Genomic DNA, 23,550 nt, shown 5'->3' with positions numbered 1-23,550 from the left:
CTACCACCATTCGATGGCAGACGGCCCTATCATCCATGCCATGTTCGCCCATCCATGCACAACGACTGCCTAGGACCCTGCAGCAACATCGAGTGGAAACTACCCGAATCAGTAAGTGAACACGCATGTGACTTCGACCCGCTACCACCACAACCGCGAGATGGTCTTGGTAGTGTGCTCGAAGTTTCTAACACTACAGTACCTACTGCGTATGCATTACGGAGTACATGTAGCACAAGGACAGCCTTGGCTCAAGGCCTAGACCGTTAAACAACAGGCCTCTGGGAATCCCTTGGGGGTCGTGAGGCGCTAGGTCGCTATAGGCAGGTCCTGGAGCCGATTGCAGACGCCACAGAAGAAAGGAGAAGTGTTGAGCTGTCATTTATAATTTCCGAGTCGGACCATGCAGACCGGGTGGACAGACATGTTCAAGTACCTTGTACGTATTGTTTGTTTATTAGTGGTACAAATCTTGGAAGACAGACAGCCCGCAAAGCAATCAATCCATGTTGTCACTTTTGCTGTCCATGACGGACAGTAAGCCTATCCGCCAAATCCCTAAGGTAGGTACCTAGGTACTGTACGCGACCGCGACCGGCTCATACTACTTCGTACGTATTCGCACAGACCCACCCCCTATGACCAACCAACCACTGCACTGCTTCTGTATAATAAATACTAAGCCCGGAAAATCCGTGCGGGACAAGAACGTCGCATTGCGCTTCGGTGCAACCCAACTGACGAGTTCCTCTCGATTTCAAGGCCCCACTGTGCAGGCATCATTACCATATCCGTCCATGTAGTACCATAGTAATACCAAGACTTGCAAGAGTACTAAGGCCAAGTAGGGGTGAGTCGGCTTTGGGGCCTTGGCGACAACCTCAAAATTGTCGATCGTTACCAAACTTAACAGAGAATCCTGTAATATGCAAAGATGGAAACGACTCCCTCGCCTCGTTTGCTCACGTTTGAACATTCATTCTATCATGTGAGCGACAGATTCACGTATTAAATATCCCAGATAAAAAGGTAAGAATTGAATTGTGTTGTAATCTAACTTTTGTGGTATTAGGTTGAGGGCAACATATAGTAGTAGATAAATATTATTTACCCCTGGATCACGCACTCTATTTCAACCAGGAATAGACGATTGCCTCACGACGGCCACCCTAGTTTGCCTTCTTGGCCTGTGACTTCTTCTTGTTCTTCTTTGCTGTGGCCTTGAAGTCTCCAGTTGCGGGCGCATTCCAATAAACCACCATCTGAATAGCAAGGACCAGGTTCAGCGCAAAGCCAGCGACGAATCCGTACAGGATCAGCTTGTCATCGACCTCCTGAAGAGTTGTGAATATGCGAGACAGCGAACCGGCGAGGTAGTTGAAGACCTAAGGAACAAAAGAATCGGTATGCGTCAGCTAAGTTTGGCCCGGAATCATTTCGAACAGGATACCTAGGGGGAATTTTCCACTCACGGCAAACGCGCTCAACTGCCCTGTACCTCCCTGCTGCCAGATGGCCACAATTTGGGGCACCTTACTCGCAACTCCCAACAAACCTGCACCAGCCTGGAGATAGCTCATGGTCTTCATGTCCACCATAGTCTCACTGAACAAGGTCGCAGCCGAACTCGCCAACGCGGCAACCAGTAGCGCAGCTACGCCCTGCCTTCCGCTGTAGTTGAGCACCAGCAGCGAGATCACGACGTTTTGCACCAAAATTAGGGCCGTCTCGCCATATGTGCTGAAGGGGAAGCCACTACGAAAGTTGTATGCCAACCCGATAAGGTACGCAGAGGTCTCGAGGAGATAGGATAGAAAGGATACACCCGACGCCGACTTCGAGTTAACCAACTTGATGATCTGCGGTACCTTCACGATCGATGATGCCGCAATTATACCAATGCCCAGACCTTTTGATACGGCGAGCTTGACGCAGGCCGAGTCGGATGGGTCGACATCTAGAAGGAGTGTCTTGTAGCACGCTGGGCCGATGATGGATTCGCCGAGGTCGCGGACGGGCGACGGTAGGTTGTGCGTAATTGGCTGTATGAGAGAGCGAACTGCATCCATGGCGAGTTTGATTCAATTGTTGACTTTTACCAAACGGCTGGTTGTGTCTGCGTTGGTGAAGCGAGAAGCTGAAATTCTATCGTTCTGGTGCAGAACTTGAGCTTCTTTTTTCTCTTCTTTCTCTTTGGCCTGAACGCGAACTTGAGCTGTTGACGGGGCCCTAGAGACGTGTTCTCTCAAGCGCTAGCGACCCGATGATTAGGTAATGAGAGACCAAAGTCACCAACCAAAAGTGGGTCACCTGCTTGGTCTATACTTCGTAGCTTCAATGCCATTATTACACTCATGACTGCTATCCAGGTAGTCCTCGAACTAAAAGTCCCATGCCTAGCTGGATATCGTGTCGCAGGATTACTGACTGGGAAGAGTCCCAGCGATCAAAACACAGGCAGAAAATCTCAAATGTAAGTAAGCTAACCTAGGTTGATGCACAACGGGGAACTCCCCCCCTTTTTGTTTTCTTTTTCTTTTTCTTTCTTCTTTCCTTCCATTGTGCATCCAGAGCATATGACCGTGGCAAAAGAGGGGATAAAGAAACCTTGCAAGAAAAAGTCAACATCGTGCTGCTCATATCTCTTGAGATACAAGACACCCACTAACCACGTGGATTCGCGAAGGCAAAAAGAAAAGAAAAGAAAAAGCCGAGAAAGTTGACAGGCAGCCTTCAGACCAGAAGATGGACGAGGATGGAAAATAAAATAAAAGAACCCCCAAAAAGACCAGCTCATTACCTCGGCCCAAAGATTGCCCAATGAAAACGATAATCTTCCCAAGATCTATGCACGATACAATACCAACCATAGTACCAGGGGAAAACAAAAGCTGCAAAGAGTAAAGACCGCCCAAGACCCAGCTTTACTTTACATGCGCCGCTCTAGGCTTGCGACCGCGCCTCTTCGGAGCTGCCACCTCTGCCGTAACGGTAGTCGTTGAAGCGGCTTTAGCAGTAGCAGGCTTGCGGCCTGGTTTCCGACCAGGCTTGGAAGCGCCGGGTTTCCTGCCGGGGGTTTTGGTGGTTCTGGTTGTCGCATTAGGCTTGCGACCCCGTGGGTTCTTGGTAACCTGCTCACTCTTCTTGGTGGCGTTGAATTTCTTGATAACTTCGGACGCGCCTGAGAGGTTCTTCTTCGGCTCCCAGGTATTTTCGGCCGATGAGTAGCCTTTCCATTTGACAAGATACATCAATTGCTTGGTGTCGGCGTCAACGCTTGAGTCTAAGACTTTTTCGACCTCGTATGCTTCGCTTGAAACTACCGCGGCAGCGCCAATGGCCTTACGACCTCGCTTTTTGGGAGCAGGGTCTGAGGATTCCTGCATGCAACTAGGTTAGCCATAAATATCACTGACAGAGTTGCCTGCACGTACCACAATCTTGGCCTTTTTAAGCGCAGTGCTGAAGGTAGCCTTGGCCGCTTCAGCAGCACTCCTTCGAGATTGAACGCGCTCAGGAGCGCGCTCTGCTTTGAGGGGCTTTCCAACACGCGTCCTCTTTGTGGGTGGCGCGCCGCCAATCTCACCATCAGCATTGCGCTTTTTCGTGCTCCCTGTCGAAACAGATGCTTTTGCGACCTTGGAGGTCTTCTCAGTGCGTGGGGTTTTGGAAGGCCTTCCAGGTTTAGTGGGTGTCTTCGCAGGCGTACCGTTCCGGGGTAATGACCTGGAAAGAGACGGACGGCCACGTTTCTTGCCAGTGGTTGGCACGATAGACACTTGGTTATCCAAAGTTGGGTCGCTAACTGGCTGCGATTCCAAATAGTTGGTATGACCAGCAGGCTCGGGCTCCACCGTGTTGTAGTCCACTTCATCAGCTTCGTCACCTAGATGGAACGTAGTTCCTACCGGCTCATCATGAGCGCCACTATTCGCGACAATGCCATCGCTGATGAACATGTCATTGTCATGACCGAAGATATTATCTTCTTGGCTAAAATGGCACGTTAATAAACTAGGGGTCGAGAGGATCGGTTACAAGAATGGCGCTTAGGCAATCCAACACAGGATGTGTGACTGCAGTATGAAATACACATACTCTGGCAGAGGAGGTGGCATGTTTAATAGTCGCGTCGGCTGCGTTCTGAACTTCAAATAATTTCCTGCGCTGACCAGAAGAAAACAGGTCAACAGCCCTCGTCAGTTGAGAGAACCTTAAAAGCCGAGATCAAATGCGCGCAATCAAAAAAGTGATGTTCGTTGGGCGTGCGAAAGTGTCGAATGGGGTTGGTTGAGTAGGCAGGGATGACCCGAGGGTGAAGCCAATGTGAGATTTCGCGGTTGTGAGATTTTGGTCGCGACGCGTCTTGATTGATTCAGGTCCGTCAGGTATTTACCTCCGCTTTTGCGCCAAGCCGCGTTGCAGGATGCTAAGATTGGGGTAACTAAAATGGTAAAAGTGGAACGTGCCTGCCCGAAAGGCGCCTGGATTGTTGTTCGACAAAGAACCTGGCAGGGGTAACAGAGAGGAAGAAGCATGCAACGCTGTCACAAGGTAAATTGCAATCACGTGGTAACCCGGTATCACACTAGATACCTCCAATTCCCACAAACACCTCGCAGCTTGTTTATATCTGTTGCATCGCGTGTTTTTTTTTTTCCCTTTGTATTTTTCTCTCCCTTTCTTTTCACAACCACGATATTGACCACTTACTACTTTCGGCCCGCTTCCTTGTAGCTCTCTGCTTCATCATCACCTTCGTCGTCTTCAAGCTCTTCAAAGCGGCCTTCTTGAAACGCCTTCTCAACCGGATTCTGGACGTCAATAATGCCAGTCTTCTTGAGTCTTCGGGCTCATAGTTAGCAGGTAGTCCAGGATACATTTTGGCGGCCTGTTGTCGAGTACGTACCTTTCAAACAAAACAAACAATCTCTCCGCCTCCCTCTCTTTATCTTCCTGTGTCATTTCGGGCATATCAAGCAGCTTTTCCGCGTCTAAGAACTGCCCCGTTATGGGATTGACAGCTCTTCCTTGCACTGTTGAACCCGGAGTCCCTTCGCTGGCCAGCGCAGATTGTGGTACTGGTATATTTTCTTCGAATAGGAAGCCAGAGGCGTACCCATAGCCGACCTTCTCCACAAACTTGGCAGGGTCCTTGTCCGAAAGACCAAAAAGCAGATGCGATATGGCCTTTCGTGAGCTCGGAGCCATGGCGTTGGTCATCATCTTCAGGAGTCTTGATGGCAGACTCTCCGTGCTGCCAAGAACCTCATTCCTGTCTTCATCGGCAGGCAGGAGTTTGGCTTGCATGGATGTGCGAACCGGCTCGGGCGCAACCTCGAAAATAATGCACAATGATCCCGCAAGCACGGTAATCGTTGCGTCATCCATGCTACTGCCCTTGGACTCACTCAACGTCCTGTCGAGGATGTGAATCAGCCTGTTTGTGACGCGACATGGATCTATCTCCGGGAACAAAGTATTCCTGAGAGTTTCGTCCTTGAGGTCGAGGTTGCATAACACATTGATTAAGGAACCGAAAGGGGGATCCAGGACGGATTCAGCAGGCAGCGGTCGCTGACATATCAGCGTTAGAATATGGCCTGCGGCTCCGGTGAATCGCGCACTATGTTCCGGACAAAACCGTAGCACAGCAAACATCATTTTGAGAGTTTCGCTCAGCGCCATAGCTTCCATGGTGTTTGAGCTTGAGCCCTCATCTGGCAAAAAGTCGGCATGACTCTCTAACCTTGCGGCAACAAGCTCTGCAAGGCCATACTGTGTAATCAATGCCTCGTGATCGATCTTTCCAGCGTTTGCTGCCAGCATCAGAACCCGCGAAATGAGGAACTCGTCGTCCCAACTATCACTTGCAAGCTTGGCACATGCCTTGATGTGATATCCAAGGCCAACAAGCTCTTGGCGGCAGCTGGGTTGAAGAAGCATTGCATTGGCCAGGCAGCGTAGCGCATTTCTGGATGTTGTGTCTGACGATCCATCGAAGGAGTGCGCAGCCAGCGTCGATATCCCCTCCTTTGTAAAAATGGGGTCTGCATCGCGGGGATCTCTCCCATAAACTTTCAACTGCTCGAGCGCCGCGTCACGTTCTGGTACATAGACAGAGTCAGCCCTTGTAGCCTATAAAATCGAACATCCGGATTTACCTTGTGAGGAGAGATTGTGTTCCTTCAAGTCTAGAGTGAGTCTATCTAGCAAGCCTTTAACGGCAGATAGCTTTGCTAACTCGAGTTAGCGAGAATAGCCCTGACCGATGAAGAGATATCCCATATGGCCATGCTCACCTGTGCCCGCAAGTGTGTTGGATTCGACCATCTTGAAGAATCGACACTGCCGTAGACCTTAAATAAGCCTGGATGTCGTTCGGCTTTCCCCCTACTTATTCTTTTGGTCTCGGTCAACTACTTGAGAGTAATACCTAGATTGACTGGCTGCATTGACGACACGTCAGTTCTTGCGCTCATAGTTGGCAATCTCTAAGGCACTGCGCTTTCTGCTGACAATATCACAACCCAGGCTGCTTAAACAACCCAACTCCATGGCAATAAAAAGGCACATACTACTATATCAGGCTTGATTGACAGCAAGAATCAGTAGTCTCAAATGCCAATGGAACAGAATGTACAGTTTATCAGATTGCACACTAATTCTCCACAAGCCTTTCGTGGATTCTGTGTCTTACTGATATGGTCCCTGCTTGGGAAGGTAACTCCTTCTTAGCTGAGGTAGTGACCATGCTTGACGACCGGAGTTGGCGGGGTCCAAGCAATCCTCAAGGGCCTGTGCTTCCATGACCCCACGGCGCCCACGCCCAATGAACGCGTGCGCTTTGGGCGCGGTCCCCGGACCCGTGTTTCCATTCGAGTTTAATTGATTTTCACGATCCTGACGCGACGGGCCTGTGCAACCACTGTACGACGAACTAGCGAAAATGCTGTATGGCCTCCCGCTCGTTTACGCCGGCCGCATGTATCCCCCATTTGCTTGTTACTCAATGCGCTATTGCCAGTGATAGTTAGACCCATTCGAACCTTCGAACAGGCGAGTGACTGCTACCACTCGGCTGCTGAAAATTAAAAAGACAATCACGCTCAAGGTACCTCGAGTTGGGTACCTTTCCTTTACACATAAGCTCGTTTATTTCAGGCTCTATTCGCCCTTCGGCCAAACCAGCAACGGCATTTGCTCAGATGATCAAGCTGGGCACATAATAGCTCGAGGCACCTTTGTCTCGGTAGCACGAGGGGCCACCTGCTGTCATCGGTGATCATGCTGGCCGTCGAGGTGGTGGACGACAGCCGCCTGGATCATCTTCCAGCGAGACCCCCGACACCCCCTCAAAGAAAAGGGTCCGAATCCGATGTACAGTTGAGATTGGCACCGGAGACCGTCGTCCCACACCGAAACCTGCACACACCCCCAAACGCACATACTCCTTCGGCTCTAGGGAGTTCTCGCCGGAAGAAGGTCGAGTTTTCGGCGCAGACGGAATACAGAGAGCCGCTTGAATACCAAGGGAACGATAATGTCCGCCGCCAAAGAACCCCCGCATCGATCCCCCATCGCTCAGCACCCGTCAAGTCCATACTAAAAGTCACATCCTCACCTGCGCCGAACCCGCTTGATCCGGCAAACGGCTGCAGCCCCGGCGGTATCAACCTGCCTAACATGCTGGAATCATCTCTCGCTCAACTAGCCGGCAATGACCGTGACGCCAAGGTCGATGCCTATACCATGATCGTCAGGGCGCTCAAGATTTCCAACAACCTCCCCGACCGCATCGCTTTGCAGGACAAAATGCCACTATTTATGCAGTTCATCCAGCGCGATATCTCGACAACTACCGGGGACGTTTCTCTGGTTAACCATGCATACCGCCTACTTACCACTTTTCTCCACTTTCCTGCCATTTCCTCTACAATTGCAAACGAGTCCGGCATCTTTATAATCGACCATTGCATCAAGATACTTAGTGATGCCTCAATCTCTAAAGAAATGGCCAAGAACGTCCTCTTGATACTCTCAGCGCAAAGCTTCTCGCTCAAGGTCATGACCCCGGACCGCGTCGGCAAAGTCGTTGCAGCCTTGCACTCGATCCCAGAAAGTATAATGGACAACAAGAATGCGTTCATTGGCCGTATGTCGGCATACAGGAATTTGGTCAAAAAGTACAAGGCTTCAATGGTTCAACATTCGGAATGGTTGCTCGACTTCTTCATGGCCATGGTCACGAACAAGAAGGAGGTTCTCCCCGAGATCATACGCTATGTCGAAGACATAACCGTTATGCTCTGCACTGAGAAGCCATTTATTCGAAAGGTGCTTGCTTTCCTTCAGCAGCCATTTCCCACCCAGGATGACCGCTCATTTGTCGAGTGGTTTGAGGGAAAGCTTCAGGAGATGCTGCTGAACCAAGAGACCTGCCGTTTTGTTCCCGTCATCTGGAGTGTTGTGACTGTGTTGCTACCCAACATCGGCGAATGGGACTTGTTTACCAAATGGATGAGACTCATAATGGCCTGTTTCAACCACAAGCTGATTCATGTTCAAATCGAGGCCAACCGTGCCTTTCCCCGGCTTGCATATGCGTTTTTGAACGGGAATCCCTCTATTGGCAAGAAGCACCTGAGCCTACTCTGCTCGCCATACAACGCGGCCCAGAAACGTGCAACTGGCGTCGGCAAGGAATTTGATGAGTTAGCAGAAGCCATCCTCAACGGCATTTACGCCTTGTTCTTCTTGATCTTCAAGCCCCCTTCTGCGCAGGTCAAGCAAGGTGACCTGGAACGTTATTGGGATCAAGCTCTGACACCCGTCATGCGAAGACTCATAGACAAGCAACTGAATGGCAGAGACACATGTGCGCACGTCATCGTCATTTTGACCGGGCTTTTTGACTGCTCTACCCAGAGAGTGTGGAAGCCGCAGCGCATTTTTGACGGTTCTCCTATCAGTCCTACAGAATTGCTCGCCATTGACCCCAAGTGGCTTCGTCGCAACTCCGGGAGAGTGTTTGGTGTTCTGGAGCCAATACTGAGGAAGTCTTACCAAGAGCTGTCAAACACTAGGAGTGCGGCTCATGGTCTATGGCGTGCACTCCTTGGAGCCGTGGCCGCAGCTGGTTCCAAAGAGATCAAAGTCTCTGCCGAAACCGCTGGCTTCTTGGGCCATGCCCTTGGGCTCCTCGCCCGAATTTGGGCTGATGGCGTCCCAGTGCTGCAATCCCAAAGCGGGGGCTCCGTGCAATTCCTGGCCAGCACCAGAGAGTTTATTCTGGTCATGATTGACAAGCTTGGACGCTTGCCGTTCACCGAGAAGGTGCTGGCAATGGACCAAGATAGAACTCTCGTCCCTTCAACGCCGTCACACCGCTCCGGCAAACATCAAAAAAGCTCGCGAGCCACTATTCATCACATGTTCTTGATCTTGGCCGACTTACCGCCAGGTGTACTAGATAACGATGATCTAATCGACTTTTTTCGAACAGTCTTCACTCCTTTGCTCAACGCGAGAGACGCCCAAGCTCGCAAGAGTGCAGCACAGGAGCTGATTCAGCTTGTTCCTGCAGACACTTTATGCCCAGCAGCACCTTGGTCTTTTGTTGCCGAGCTGATTGCTGCGGGGATAGAGTCATCCAGCGTTCACAGTACCCCTAACAGCTTGAGCAACGACGTACTGCTTGGACAGGAGTATCGTGAAATCGTTAAGATTCTGGAACGAGGTCTGATGCGAACGCAAAACCTTCCGTGGCCGATATGGCAATCTTTGTACGACTCGCTACGCAAGCAGGTACGGCAAGCAGCCGGGGATGCTGGGATCGCAATTATCCTCATTGAACCTTTGGCCAAGACTCTTCTGGATGAGCTCCCCGAAGATGAGTCGCTACCGTTGCGTAGCGTTGGAGGTTTCATCCATCTGATTTCCTCGGCCACACAACCGCGGGATCGACAAGCTCTAGATGCCGCTCGCCGCAATCTTTGGGGCACTTCAGCTACAGGCTCCAGGTCCGTATCGTATGATCCCTTTGACAACCTCTACCGCCTTGCGATATCGATACTTGTTCGTCTTTACAGTCTGAGGGAAGACTCCGAGGATGCAGAGAATGCTACAGTTGCCTCCTTGAGGGAAGTCGAAAACTTTTTCGGTAGATGCACACGACAGCTTGAGCTTCAGACTTTAAGTACTTTACAGCCAGGCCTAGTTCCCTGGATTAGGGATGAAAACACCCGACTCAACAGTCGTTTGTCTATACCTGCTGTCGAAGTAGTGAGTAGTACCCTTGCTTGTAGTAAAGTCAGCCATTGGTGTCTTGAATCCTCACTGATCATAAGCCACACAACAGGCGAAATCTCTCTGGGATCGAGTCGTAGCTCTTATAGGCAGTATTGACACTCACGAAACATTGCCTCTTTCCTCTTTAGAGGATATCTTGTGCGCTGCCTTCGAGAGCAAACACAGACATATTGTCAACTCAGTATCGACTCTATGGAACAAGATGGTTGAGAACGCTGATAACATATCATACCCGGATAAATTGAAGGCTGTTCTGGTATCCCGACATCATTTCATAGACATTATTCTTCCTGGAATCGACCTGTCCCAGAGCACTGCCTCTGCTGCACATGCGCAGGGGCTAGACATGATTGACACTCAAGAAGACATGAACATGTTGGACACGGACTCAACAAGGTCAAGATCACCCGTAAAGAAGGGTTTCACTCCGGTTAAGACTTCTACGAGCAGAAGACAAAGTCCTAGGAAAACACCGTCTGCTTCGAGCGGAGTCAGAAAGTTGTCAGTTAACAAGCGACGTAAAGCAAAGGCAAGCCCCAGGCTGCGTCACGATGACTCCCAGATAGATTTCGCCCCCATTCATTCATCACCTTCTGCAGTTACTTTTGATTCCCAGGTCCTTACCGAGCGGCAGAAGGAGGTTCGGCTGAGACAAAAGGCCGCAGCTGCTATATTACCGGAGATGATGGGTGATGAGGTGCAAGACACCAACAACTCTGGACCAGGGCCTTCCCTACAGCCGGTGCCGGAGCCATCATCGCCGGCCAACCGGGACTTGCCTCGGGCGACTACACCTGAGAAGACGGGTATATTTAATGACTATGTCAGTTCCACGCCTACCCCTCGGCGTGGCCAGCTTCTGCACATAATCGACAATGACAACACCGATCCCCCATCATCGCCACCGGAACCCAGGAGGTACCCACTGATCCCTGATCTCAATGTTCGGGGTAGCAATGGCAGTCTCTTGGACGATTGGCAACTGTCGTCATCACCGCCATCCGGTACTCCTGAACCTGAGCCTGAAATATCAGAAGTACCGGCTGCTATGCCAGTGCACGAGGACATCGATGACGAAATGGTCATCGACGAGACTGAGTATGACCTCGGACAGAGTGAGGAGATTGTAGAACCTGTGGAGAAACGAGACTCTGTACGCAAACCCACACCTTCGAGGCAACCACGGTCGGTCAACAGACCTACAAGACAGTCCACACGACCATCGCTACCTACTACTCCACGACGGAGCCGCCGGTTCAACAAATCAGCCCAGGGGACCCCCAGATCAGGCGGTGATATGTCCGTCGATCGTCTAATGAGCCCGCAAGCGGCTTTATCCCCGACAGATCCTACGCCGACGGATGACACATCTTTTGAAGAAAGCATGCTCAGGCTTGTGGTCGAACTAGACAGCCAGGATCGACCCGTCACGAACTTTGTTGAGCCTACACCTTCGCCTGAAAAGAACCGTACTGTGCAATCAAGCTGTGTTGCCGTTCAGGGTCCCCACGACGAAGTTCAGCAGCAGAGCAACTCGAGCATCGCTCCGTTGGAATGCATTACCGTCGGTGGAAAGCACTTGAGACGAGGACGTGGACGACCCCCCAAGTCAAAAGAAGGCTCAACGCCACCACAATCGACCGATCCTTCTGAAAGGTTGGAGCCTAGCTTAGAAGACGCGCCTGATCTGTCTCCCAGCAAACAGAAGAGAAAGAGGCAATCATCATTCGTGGCCGAGGATAGTGCCAACATCAGTCCCAAGAAGCCCAAGCACCGACAAACCTCGGAGAGCCAACAAGAGACCCCCGTCAGTCAGGCAACGGGTCAGATGGCAGCCCCAGGTACGTCGTACTTCTCCTTCAACTTCGTGGGCAAGATCCTAAGGACCTTTTTCTTTAGGGGCAACAGCACAGGCGAGGACTAGAGGTGCGATTGCACGAGAAAAACGCGCGTCTCAGACAGTCGGCGTTGTCGGATGCTCGCACCAGCAAGTTGAAGAGGGGCTGGACATCCTCCCCGACGGCGGTGTAGTAGCAGACACCGAGTCCCAGATCCAGTCGCAGATTGCGGAAGAGGAAGCAGAGAGCCGAAAGGCTGAGAGAACACATAAGGCTCACGGAGCCATGGTGATAAATGTCACCAAAGAGGCCGCAGTTACGGGCGCTGCGGAAGCGACAGCGGGAGCGTTCGCATTCCCTCCCAGCGCTGCCATTGCAGAAGTTTCAGGAGAGCAGAGTAAGACTAATAAGCCGGCCGAATCGCCATTTGCAACCATTTTGGCGATGCTCAAGGGAGGCTTAGGAGCTCTTCAGGGGGCAAATTTGTCCAAGAGCGAGGTTTCAGAGCTTGAGGACGTTTGTATGGATTTCAAACGTGAACTATATGCTGCGGAAAAAAGGGGGAGAGCTTGATATTTGTTGTGTAAACACCACTAAACAGTAATGATTCTGTGAGACGGATGTCGTCTTACTAACGAGGGAGCAATCCCGGGGTGCTTTTTTTCAGCAGGATTATTGGCACCGCATATTGAATGATCATACCTTTTTCTTGTCAAGTTTCTTGGTTCCAAAAGCAGATAGTTGAGGACGATGGCACTGTCGAAGAGCATCAAGTGCATATAGATACCTAACTACCTGCTGACCTCTTACGCATCTTGAGTTTTTGGAATTTGAGTCATGACTATCTCTCTTGTTCTTGTTCTTGTTCTTGTGTTGAACAAGTGCATGTCTGGAGAAGGATGGTTATGCCCGAATCGTTAATTCATCAATTGCCTTCTGGCTAGTCCGGCTCGCTTCATGGTTCAGCCAACGTGTTTCAGCTGGGTGGGTTGCGCCAGAAGGCTCAATGTTGTTAGTCAAGCGGGGTCAAGTACCGCTGGGTACCGGATTCATACCTAAATCCTTACGCATCATAGAGGGGCAATTGATACTAAAGAATACCCCGCCATAACTTGAATCAAAAGCTTGGAGCCGTCGTGGCAGCACGAAAACCTTACTTTTCGGTGTTCTCCCCAGTTTTACCAGCAAGTTCAAGGATTGATATAGATTGGAATCAATCGCCATACTACGCAGTATCTGTGACTTACCTCAGATAGGCACGTAGACCAATCGGGGAATCAAGCAAAAACACAATAGGATCCCGTTCGATCTTGCAAGGATCGCCCGGCCTGCATGTATGTTGTCTCATCCCATCCCCACTAAGAATTCGCAGCCTGGTTGAACCCAAGCTACCTGCGAGGTAGACAAGTACCTTCCTTACCTACCCTCCGTTACCAAGGTAGGTACCTCAGGTACCTATCTATAGGCTAGAGACCTTAGGGGGCCAACGCAGCATAGCTCCCCTCCCTAGCTGTAGCGTTCCTCGTTCTAGCGCCAGCAAAGCTCTTCCTAACATCTGCAACCACCCAATGAAGACATAGAAAAGAGGCATATTACAACACTACCCACACCCTCAAGTTCATAATCAAACATGGTCGACCGTCCCAACAAGCCCTCGGCACTGGCCAGCACTCCAGGCCTGCCGCCCCAGGCGCAGGTCAGCATCACGCACGACAAGTCCCGCGTCGAGGCAGTTTTGCCAACAGGCGAGAGCGTCGAGGTTCTCCTGTACGGCGCCACCGTCCTGAGCTGGAAGAAGAACGGCCAAGAGAAGCTGTGGTTGAGCGAAGGTGCGAAGCTGGACGGGTCGAAGGCCGTCAGAGGTGGCATTCCGCTCGTATTCCCTGTACGTGTTCAATGTCATCTTCGCTCTTTCTTTTTCTTTTCTTTTTTTTTTGACAAAAGCTTCTTTTTTTCGTCTTCTTCCTCTCCCCTACCAAATGTACCGACACTGTGATGCTTACAAATGCCTTGACAGGTGTTCGGTACGGCCCCTGATCACGCAGCGACCTCGACACTTCCGCAACACGGATTCGCACGAACCTCGACCTGGGAGTTCCTCGGCAAGTCGACATCGGAGTCGGCTGGTGAAGGTGACGGTGCACCCAGGTCTATGGCTGACCTATCTGTCAAGCTCGATTTTGGCTTATCGAGCGCCAACCTCGATGAGAAGACGCGGGCGCTCTGGCCACACCCGTTTGGATTACTTTATAGCGTCACGCTGGACCGTGACGCACTGACCACGAGCCTGATTGTGACCAACGAGGGCGACAAGCCAATTGAGGTGCAGGTTTTGCTTCACACCTATCTCCGAGTCAAGGTTAGTTGTTCGAACCAAGCAAAGGCGCGCCGAACGATGTGGTCGTCTCCCTAACTGACCGACACATGATTCCTCGCCCCTAGGACATCAACAACGTCACCATCGAAGGTCTTGAGAACGCCTCGTACGTTGACAAGGTCGACAACGCATCCACCAAGACTCAGGATGCTGCTCCGCTAGTTATCAAGGGCGAGACGGACCGCATATACACGCCCGTCGGTGGACCCCGGGCACCAGTGACTGTACATGAAGGTGGACAGAAGACATTTGAGGTTGTGCGTGATGGCAATCTCGACGACGTTGTGGTCTGGAACCCGTGGACCGAGAAGGCCAATTCAATAGGCGACTTTGAGCCTAAAGACGGCTTCAACAACATGCTGTGCATTGAGCCGGGTGCCGTGCGGGCGTGGCAGACGCTCGAAGCAGGAGACGCACTCGAAGGTGCGCAGACCATCAGGGCTTGGTGACTTAGTCATGCTGCTGGACACTATGAAAGCGTAACAAGCGAGGCTGCCAGGCTATGAGGCGTGGGATGAGAGAGGCTTATGATGGTACGACAAGATTACGATTGATGATTAGGAATGTCACGCGGGATTTGACGCGTGTCAAGCTAGTTTGGTCGACGTATCCACCTAGCTCGAGCTACGCATTCCTGGTTCCATGAATTGTCAATCGGCCGTGGGTGATATCTATTCAAGTCCAAAATGGACAACTTATAAATACGGGATTGCAAAGGAGTAAGAAAGATCAAACATAAAGGGGCCAGCCCTCCCTCCTTAACGGCAATCATTTCCTACCGCAAATGGTACCCTCTGCTAATGCCAAGAATAAAGAATACAAGCTCAAACGCGCCTTGTCACATATTAAGCTGCCTTTTTGTTTTTTGTAAGTGGGTGTGATATCTGTCATCGCTATGTTTCATTTTCCAAATACTTTTTAATCGTCATAATGTGGTTACCCGTGCCCTCGATACTTGATCACGACCTACAAAACACAAATGAGCTTTGCAATAATCTCCGTCCAAGCTACATGCGAGTGCATGTTGTGCGTGTCTAATAACGGAAAGCTCAGCAAGTCGGTGGTGTCCTACCCTTGCGATAGTGATCGGCCACCAGGAATGCCAGCTCCAAGGCCTGTTTCTCGTTGAGTCTGGGGTCGCAGAAACTTGTGTAGTTTGTCGGCAGATCCGAGGCCTCTAGTTCTGCGGCACCGCCCAGGCACTCTGTGACGGCATCGCCTGTGAGCTCGAGATGAACGCCTCCGAGGTAGGAGCCCTCTTCTTTGTGGATCCTGAGTGTCTGAGACAGTTCCTCGAAAATGTCTTTGAACTCCCTAGTCTTGAAATTCCCAACGGACCGAGTGTTGCCGTGCATCGGGTCGCACTGCCACACGGCTAACCCACGGTACTCACTGTCCTCGACGGCGCGAATGTGCGCGGGCAGCAGTTCGGCAACACGATCGGCGCCGTAGCGTGTGATGAGCGTTATCTTTCCCGCCTCGCGGTCGGGGTTGAGCTTCCGTAGTAGAGAGAGCAAGTCGGAAGCGGGTGTGCTGGGGCCGACCTTGACGCCGATGGGGTTCGCGATGCCGCGGAAAAACTCGACATGGGCGCCGTCAATCTGACGAGTGCGATCTCCGATCCAGAGGAAATGAGCCGACGTGTCGTAGTACTTCTTGCCCGGCGTCGCCTCGTCCTCTTTGGCTGCCGTGGAGGGATTCTCGAGCAGACGCGTCAGGGGCTCCTCGTACTCGAGCAGCAGACCCTCGTGACTGGTATACAGTTCTACCGTGCCGAGATTGGGGCTCTTGTCGGCACCGATGGTTTGCATGAAGCGCAGCGACTCTGTCAAGAAGTCGACAGCTTGTTCGTACTTTGCCTTGAGGGTAGCGTCGCGCACATGGCCGAGACCCCAGTCCAGTGGGCGGTGCAGGTCCGCGATTCCCGAAGAGATTGACGCCCTCACGTAGTTGAGCGTAGCGGACGAGTGGTGGTACGCTTGCACCATCCTCCCGGGGTCCAGCTCTCGCTGGTCAAGCGGGAAACCGTTTAGGATATCTCCCCGGAAGGAGGGAACCTCGCAGCCGTCGACAATCTCGGTCGGACTGGACCTGGGCTTTGCGTACTGTCCAGCCATGCGGCCTATGCGGACGACCCGCTTGTTTCCGCCCCAAATCAGGACCAAGCTCATCTGCAAGAGCAGCTTGATCTTGGACTCTATGGTGCTCTGTTCGCAGTAGTCAAACAGCTCGGCGCAGTCGCCACCCTGCAGAAGGAAGGCCTTGCCATGGGCAACATCTGATAGTAGCTCCTTGAGCCGCTCGATCTCACGTGGGTGCACGATGGGCGGGAGCCGCTTGAGCTGCGTCGTCGCCTTCTTCAGTGCTTCTTGGTTTGGATATTCGGGACATTGTTTAATGGGCTTTGACCTCCAAGAGTCTGGGGCCCAGTCCTGTGTTATGTCCGACATAGCTTGTGATGATAACAACGTTGCAACAAGCTTCTATCTTTCGACGAGTCAGTCAAAGTTAGTCAAGCCTGAAGGGTCTAAAGGGGAGGAATGCCTTTCATTTGTCGTTTTTTTTTCTTTTCCTTTTGGACAAAGACACACCTACAAGAGGTTAGATCCCTAGGCTAGAAGGGATTTATTGACTAGCAAGTACTTCCAGGACCATTTGTTCAGTAAAGGCCCAAAACAAGTCAAAATTTTCAAGTGAGATGCGGCAAGTTGGCGACTAGTCTAGATATTTCGCAACAGGATGCTCCGTGGCAGTTTAACCGGAATGAAGAAGTTATTATTGGTTGCCGAAAAAGTTGCTAATATGTGCGGCACTGTTGCCCTTTTGCTGCCTTAGTATTGGGTCTCGTAGATTCGTTTAATGATCTTGGGCTTTGGTTTATATCTTCAATTTCAACAAGCCTATTAACTCTTCAGAGACATTAAATTAGAGTCAACGTAGACAAAATCAGCTACGGCTGAAAAACTTTGTATAGAAAAAAAAGGGTTAACACAAAAATACTTACTATTTCATGTTTGAGAAGCCCCACCCCCGCTATTCATTGACCCTTGTCAAAAATCTATGTGTGTATGTATTGTTTTCGTCAAGAGCCCGCTTTATGCCAAGATTGTTTGAACTGTCATGGGCGGTGAGGCGGGGACCAAGCTCTCAAAAATGTGCCGCCGTGGTGCTAACATTCTATTGTTGGTGGGCAAGTGGGGTAAAATTTCAAAGCTCTCTCCACAGTAGACCTAGCTGCTTGCTGCCTCCTAACTAACCCTGTACTATAGCAAGACTAGGTAGTGCTCACCATTCTGTCGTCATTCATCAACCCCCAAGTAATCGCATATTGATTCCCTTTCAACTGTGTCGCAAAGCCACAAAAAAAACCCAAACCCCAAAACGACCAACACAACAGTAAAACCACACATACCTATACATACGGACCATGGCCGAAGACAGACAACCCCCTGCCATCGTCGAGGGCGCCACGACGGGCGATGTGGAGGACGAGGTCGAGCAGACGGCCAAGTCGGCCGAGGACCGCAAGGCTGCCGCCGCCATGGCCGCCCTCGACGCGCGGGACGAGGACGCGACGAACAAGAACGTCGACCAAGAGGCCGTCAGCAAGGCTATGAGCCAGCTCAAGACCGATGCAAACGTCAAGAAGGATGTCAAAAAGGCCGTCAAGGTTGATGCTGCTGATGTGGCGCTGCTTGTGAGTGGGCGGAACATGCAAACAAAACAAAAAATATGCACAGAAAGTCACAGACTTTTCATTTCCTTTGGGGAGTATTTATTGACCACTTTTTTCTTATCTTTTTACTTGTTTCTGTTTACTTGCACAGGTTGATCAGCTCGAGCTCACAAAGCCCAAGGCTACAGAGCTGCTAAAGCAGCACGACGGAAACGCGGTGACTGCCATGCGGGCGTACATTGCCATACATTAACAATAGGTGGCAACATCGTCAAGACAACTCGAATTCTTGACAGCTTCATACCAAGTTTCGGAGGGCTCATACCGAGGTGCCCACTGTCCTACATGGTCTCGGTCTATCGGATAATGTAGCCCACCCATTGCATGACCAAGTTCTGCCAGCCCTCTGATCTGATAAGGACTCGTACCGCAACGATACCTCAGCCGAGGGTTACACGGATCACATCACTCTGACGCTACGGATACGTAGAGAGAAACGACGAGTGGCAATCACAAAAGATTTCTGGGAGCCATTCTGATAGTACGGCCGTGATATAGAGCACTACGGGACACGTTCATACTATCGCCCATAAATGTTTCCAAAGGGTCCAATGGGGCAAAAATCGATGAACTATAAATCAGTGTACCTGCAACAGGCAGGCGTAGGGATTTATGGGTTAGTGCTGGTAAATTCACGTCAGATAGCAAGCGGCTTGCACAGAGGCCGGCTTTGTTAATAGACCACGTGTAGGTCACGAGCAGAACGGCGTTGTTATATACCATCAGTAGTGCCCTGCGGTTTGTCCTCCTGAACCTGAATCAACCCAAATATCCCCCAACTCCGGTAAATGAAGTGCCAAACAGCCCAAGTCATTGTTGTGCAAGACCGATAATGAGCGACAGGCCACATATGGACGCCAGAAAAACACGAAAATAAAAGCTAAAGCAAACAAACCCCCGATAACTAGGCGGCAGTCTAGTCCCCTAGCTACCCGAGAGAAGGTTAATGGAAGAAAAAGTGAAACCATAGAGCAACAAATCCTGAACTCCATCCAAACCCTGACAACAAGAGGTTCAATGCTTTGGAATGTAATCCCCAAAATACCAAAAAAAAAGACATGGAAAAAGAAAACACCGACCCTCAATGATAGCATCAGGGCCAAGTCTTGGCCAACGGGCTGCCGATTTTAGGTGCAAATTGTAAACTCTTCCTTCGCGCAGCCATCAAACGCTGCAGCACACCCTCGTCCTTCTCCCTGGCTAGGAGACCCTCACCGAGCAACATGATGCCACCCGCAGGTTTTGGCGGGCACGTCCGCATCATTAGCTCATCCCGGCTCAGCGACAGAGTCTCATCGTCGACCGATGGCGTATCGGGGGTCACATTGGCAGCATAGCGCGCAATAGTCTCGGGCGCCGGCGTCTTGGGTACCGGCATGAGCATGCTCTCCAGCTCCCAGTCTGCATCGGCGTCGTCAAAGTCACCATCCTCGTCCCCGTAGATGCTGCTGGCGCGGCGGGAGGCCGCCGACACCTCATCCTCCGGAGTACGCATCCACAGGCCACTGCTACGTCGGCCGTTAGCAGGCGTTGACGGGGCCGTCTTACACTCGCGGGACTTGCGTCTGTCACTGCCATCGTCAAGGGAGGACGAAGCTGTCTCGGCAAAGGCCCTCGGCTCCATGGTCTTGCGACGACCAACACCGCTGTGGGATCCCAGGGCAGTGTCAATGTAATACGGCGCCTCGTCAAGCCATTCGTTCTCGCGTTCGCAGCTGTGGGTGATGTCAGTAATTTGCTCTTTTGTTCCCCCTTCTTTCTCTTTCTCTCCCATATCAAAAAACCTCGCAATTGATGATAACACTCACTCAAGAACCCAAGACACACCGACACATTGTACCACTCCATTTGTCTCCCTAACCTTTTCTAATGTACGTCTGCCACCGTCTTTGTATACAACGTGGGTGATTCCAATCTTGGATCCCGAAGGCGTATCCTCATCATCGGTATCTTGGCTGTCGCTTAGACTCTCGGGATCCCAAGCCCACGACTTGACACACCTTGCACCCATCTGCGTGAGGAGATCCACGAAAATGCTGCTAGCCTCGGCGCCATCGCTGGTGCGCACATCTACGTAGACGACCGCACCTCTGAGAAGTGCAGGATTAACAACTTGTCGGGGGGTGCGGGCGGGCGTGCCGGACGTGGACCACCCGGTGGTTGATTTCACCGGGGTCTCGGGATAATCAGACGAGTCAGTGGGAGTAATGTCTTGTACATTTAGCTTGCTCTCCTTCTTGGTGGGCGAGTAAGAGATGACGGTTGCGTTCCTCTGGAGGCCCTTGGTAGGGCGGTTACTGGGGCTGATGGCAGTGGGTAGCTTCGCAAGGCTGTGCCTGCGCTGCTTCTTCTGTGTCGCCGACCCTACCGACTTTGGCGTGGAATCATCCGCTGGCTTGAGCGGGATTTTGGAGACTGTGTGGAAAGTACGGGTGGCAAAACGCTTTGGTGTCACAGGGGGAACACCTGGAGAGCTGGTCAGAGCAGGGTCGATCAGCGGAGCATCGTTCTCGTCCCCGTATTCCTGGCTTGCCTCTGACGCATTGTCCTCAATCAAGTCGTTATGAAGCGCTTCGTCAAGTTGCGACGGCTCCAGGAGTGACATTACATCTGCCTCAGCGGCAAGTTCAAAGTCTTCCTGAGTGCAGCGGATAGGTTCAAGCTCAGGCTCCTCAATCTCCACCTCTACTTCAGGCTCCTGGCAAGAGCTAGCCTTGTTCGCGGATGTGTCGATATCCGGCATAGAGTTGGGGCCAACCGAGATGGCGTCTTCGAAAAATCCGGGTTTCGCCGGCGAATCCTGAACGAAACCTTCAGCCAAAGTGAAGGGTACTTTCTCTTCTACCAAGCCGTTGCCCAATGGCGACTGCTGGGGTTCCAGTCCGACTTTGAGGGGGCTGTTTGCCTTCCAACCACTCAGCTTTTCAGCAAGAGGTGTGAAGCCATATTGCCCTGCCATGAGTGTGTGCTGAGCGCTCTTTGTTGTAGACTGAAGTCCACCCATACTTTGCCTTTCGTTGTTGCTGCTCCTAGTGTTGCATGCGCGGCGTGGGGTCTTGATTGTGCTGTTCAGAGCTGATGAAGTCGCAACATCACGAGATTCCAGATCATCATCCGAGTCTGACTCTGCACCCACAAAAGGGTCCAGATCCTTCTGTCTTAAGCCAAAAGCACCCATCGCAACAGAATCTTCGGCCACGTCAACGGTCTCTGTTGCATGTGCCTCAATGCTTGGCTCAACTACATCCACATCCATGGGCTCCCCAATCTGAACGAATTCATCCGGGGTGGAGGAGACGGCATCATCCTCATGGCTACATGTTAGGGGAACCCCAAGCATGGGATTCTTTTTCAGGTCAGGATCAGCATGTCTTGGCAGCACAGTGGAGAGGCGGCCGGGGAAATGCTGCCGGCTGGCCTTTGTAGGTGATGGTGGCAGCTCCTTTGCTTGATTCAGAGTTTTTGCCGAGTCAATGTCTGCCTCGAGATCGTGATCTTCCTGAGCGTGCTCGGCTTGGCAGGTCTGTTCAAACATGGGTTGAGGTGGGCGTATCCCTTTGATTGGTGACAACGGACGCTTGGCTGGGGATGCGAGAAGCGAGGACTTCAATGGCGAGCGGTTGCAGTCACTTAGCGAGGAAGAAGTCAGGCTAGATGGATTCATTCCCTTGACTGGCGACTTTGGCCGCTTTGCAGGAGAGCTGAGTAGCGAGGCCTTCATAGGCGATTGGTTATCCTGGCTCCCAGACTCGTCTTTAGGGAGGTTGATGACCGGCACACCAACACCTCGGCGAGCTGGTGACTTCATGGCGTCTTTGTGAGGCATAGCCTGTGGGCGGCGAGCCGGGCTGTGGAGAATACCACCGGCAGACACGCTGGGCTCTGGGATTGGCAGCAGCTTGCTATCCACCTCCATGGTTTCAATTGACACATCTGCTTCCTTCTTCTCGAGACTCGAGCTCGCCGGCGGTCTGACCGGCTTCTTCATCAGAGGCCTATGCAGAGTCTTGTCACCTGCAAGCTCGTCATCAGACTCAGCTGCCCTATCGAGGTCCTTGGGGTGTGCTAGTTGTGACATCTTTTTGGGGCTCAGCGGCGCCGGTCCACTCTCCTGGGACGTCTTCTCCGACTCTGCCCCTTGGTCTTCTTCTGCCTTCTCCTTTTTCGCTTGGGCAGAGATTTTGGCCACGCCTCGGGTTGGACGGGCAGCAGCAGGTAGTGCCGCCTTGCGCACAGGCCTAGCGCGAAGGCCTGTGGCTGGGGGTTCTGGTGCGGCAGTCTTGGTGGAGGGCGCGGCTTTCGTGGTTCTGGTCTTGGTTGCTGCAGCAGGCAGGATATTTTCCTTCTCTGGCTCCTCGAACTGAACCGTCTTCTTCACCGGCGCCTTGGCTGTCGTGCTCACTGCCCGTGTCCGAGTCGCAGGCTTGATGGTTGCCTCCTCGGGCTCCTCGGTAGACTGGTTCTTTTTGGTTCTTGTTGCTCGGATCGGCTTTGTGGCAACCGATACAGTCTCCTCTTTGGCACCACCTGGTGCCGTAGAAGCTATTTTCTTGGGCGGCCGACCCCTCCTCGGGGGAGCTACAGGCGCGGGTGTCGGTGCTGACGTAGTTTCTGTTTTGGTCTTCTTGGAGGGTTCTGGCTCAGCCGGCTTTTGTGGCCGGCCACGGGTGGCCCTGGTAGCCCGTGCTGGGGCGGGATATACAGAACCAAGCTCATCGTCGTCGTTTTCGGCTTCTTCGTTCTCCGTATCTTCGGACCTGAGCTTCCGCTTGGTTGCCGTGGTCCTGGTGGTGGTGAGAGAGCTTGTTGCTGCAACACGCGTCGTCTTTGCCCTTGACGCGACGGTCACGACCTTGGTGGGAGCAGAGTCGGTAGATCTGGCAGCGCGTGATCGGGTGACGCGTTTGGGTGGTGATTGCGGCTCCATGATGCTGAAAGGCTATCTTTTGTTTTTGCTGTGTCGGGTTAGTATTTCGATGATAAAGGAATTGCCGCGCCCTTTTTCCATGAGGCGACGCTGACATCAAGCTTTGCGCAAGAGACGGTGGCAGTCGGCAAAATTTCAAGGTATTGAAACCAAATTTACAATTATTACCTTACCTAGGTACCTAGTCTAAGGTCTCATTAGTCCAACCCTTCCTCAACGACTGGGGTAGTAGTGGCTGGTTCGGTTGGTTGGTGACGTTGGAGCACGTCTTGTTTGTTGACGGCTTGTGGGGCCACGACTAGGCAACGGCCTAGCAACAACAACACCAAGAACACATTCCGCACTCACCGCAAAATTTATA

At 51.9% G+C, this 23,550-nt stretch overlaps 7 protein-coding genes across 7 annotated transcripts; 3 read left to right on the top strand and 4 right to left on the bottom strand.

Moving 5' to 3' along the window:
* Window positions 1-1,022: 1,022 nt before the first annotated feature.
* On the bottom strand, window positions 1,023-2,255 carry PgNI_00242 (uncharacterized protein). Its single transcript, XM_031120324.1, has 2 exons — window positions 1,473-2,255; window positions 1,023-1,385 (listed from the first exon to the last, which is right to left on the bottom strand). Exons 1-2 carry the CDS (start codon window positions 2,067-2,069, stop codon window positions 1,170-1,172), a joined length of 813 nt encoding a protein of 270 aa, XP_030986313.1. The 5' UTR covers window positions 2,070-2,255; the 3' UTR covers window positions 1,023-1,169.
* Window positions 2,256-2,445: 190 nt separating this feature from the next.
* PgNI_00241 (uncharacterized protein) lies at window positions 2,446-6,333 on the bottom strand (the record flags this gene model as incomplete). Its single annotated transcript, XM_031120323.1, has 5 exons — window positions 2,446-3,380; window positions 3,435-3,993; window positions 4,714-4,845; window positions 4,910-6,107; window positions 6,303-6,333. 5 exons carry the CDS (start codon window positions 6,331-6,333, stop codon window positions 2,925-2,927), a joined length of 2,376 nt encoding a protein of 791 aa, XP_030986338.1. The 3' UTR covers window positions 2,446-2,924.
* Window positions 6,334-7,287: 954 nt separating this feature from the next.
* Window positions 7,288-12,935, top strand: PgNI_00240 (uncharacterized protein; the record flags this gene model as incomplete). The annotated part of the gene is made up of 3 exons (XM_031120322.1): window positions 7,288-10,284; window positions 10,361-12,152; window positions 12,211-12,935. 3 exons carry the CDS (start codon window positions 7,288-7,290, stop codon window positions 12,720-12,722), a joined length of 5,301 nt encoding a protein of 1,766 aa, XP_030986311.1. The 3' UTR covers window positions 12,723-12,935.
* Window positions 12,936-13,779: 844 nt separating this feature from the next.
* On the top strand, window positions 13,780-14,975 carry PgNI_00239 (uncharacterized protein; the record flags this gene model as incomplete). The annotated part of the gene is made up of 3 exons (XM_031120321.1): window positions 13,780-14,034; window positions 14,167-14,508; window positions 14,592-14,975. The coding sequence occupies 3 exons, from the start codon at window positions 13,780-13,782 to the stop codon at window positions 14,973-14,975; spliced, it is 981 nt and encodes a 326-aa protein (XP_030987894.1).
* Window positions 14,976-15,575: 600 nt separating this feature from the next.
* Window positions 15,576-16,976, bottom strand: PgNI_00238 (uncharacterized protein; the record flags this gene model as incomplete). The annotated part of the gene is made up of 1 exon (XM_031120320.1): window positions 15,576-16,976. One exon carries the CDS (start codon window positions 16,974-16,976, stop codon window positions 15,576-15,578), a length of 1,401 nt encoding a protein of 466 aa, XP_030987893.1.
* Window positions 16,977-17,814: 838 nt separating this feature from the next.
* Window positions 17,815-19,721, top strand: PgNI_00237 (uncharacterized protein). Its single transcript, XM_031120319.1, has 2 exons — window positions 17,815-18,223; window positions 18,354-19,721. The coding sequence occupies exons 1-2, from the start codon at window positions 17,954-17,956 to the stop codon at window positions 18,453-18,455; spliced, it is 372 nt and encodes a 123-aa protein (XP_030987892.1). The 5' UTR covers window positions 17,815-17,953; the 3' UTR covers window positions 18,456-19,721.
* PgNI_00236 (uncharacterized protein) lies at window positions 19,356-23,189 on the bottom strand (the record flags this gene model as incomplete). The annotated part of the gene is made up of 2 exons (XM_031120318.1): window positions 19,356-19,977; window positions 20,071-23,189. 2 exons carry the CDS (start codon window positions 23,187-23,189, stop codon window positions 19,356-19,358), a joined length of 3,741 nt encoding a protein of 1,246 aa, XP_030987891.1.
* Window positions 23,190-23,550: the final 361 nt, after the last annotated feature.

Source organism: Pyricularia grisea (assembly GCF_004355905.1).
Source record: "Pyricularia grisea strain NI907 chromosome Unknown Pyricularia_grisea_NI907_Scaffold_1, whole genome shotgun sequence".
Lineage (NCBI taxonomy): Eukaryota > Fungi > Ascomycota > Sordariomycetes > Magnaporthales > Pyriculariaceae > Pyricularia > Pyricularia grisea.
This window is presented reverse-complemented; position numbering and strand designations above follow the sequence as displayed.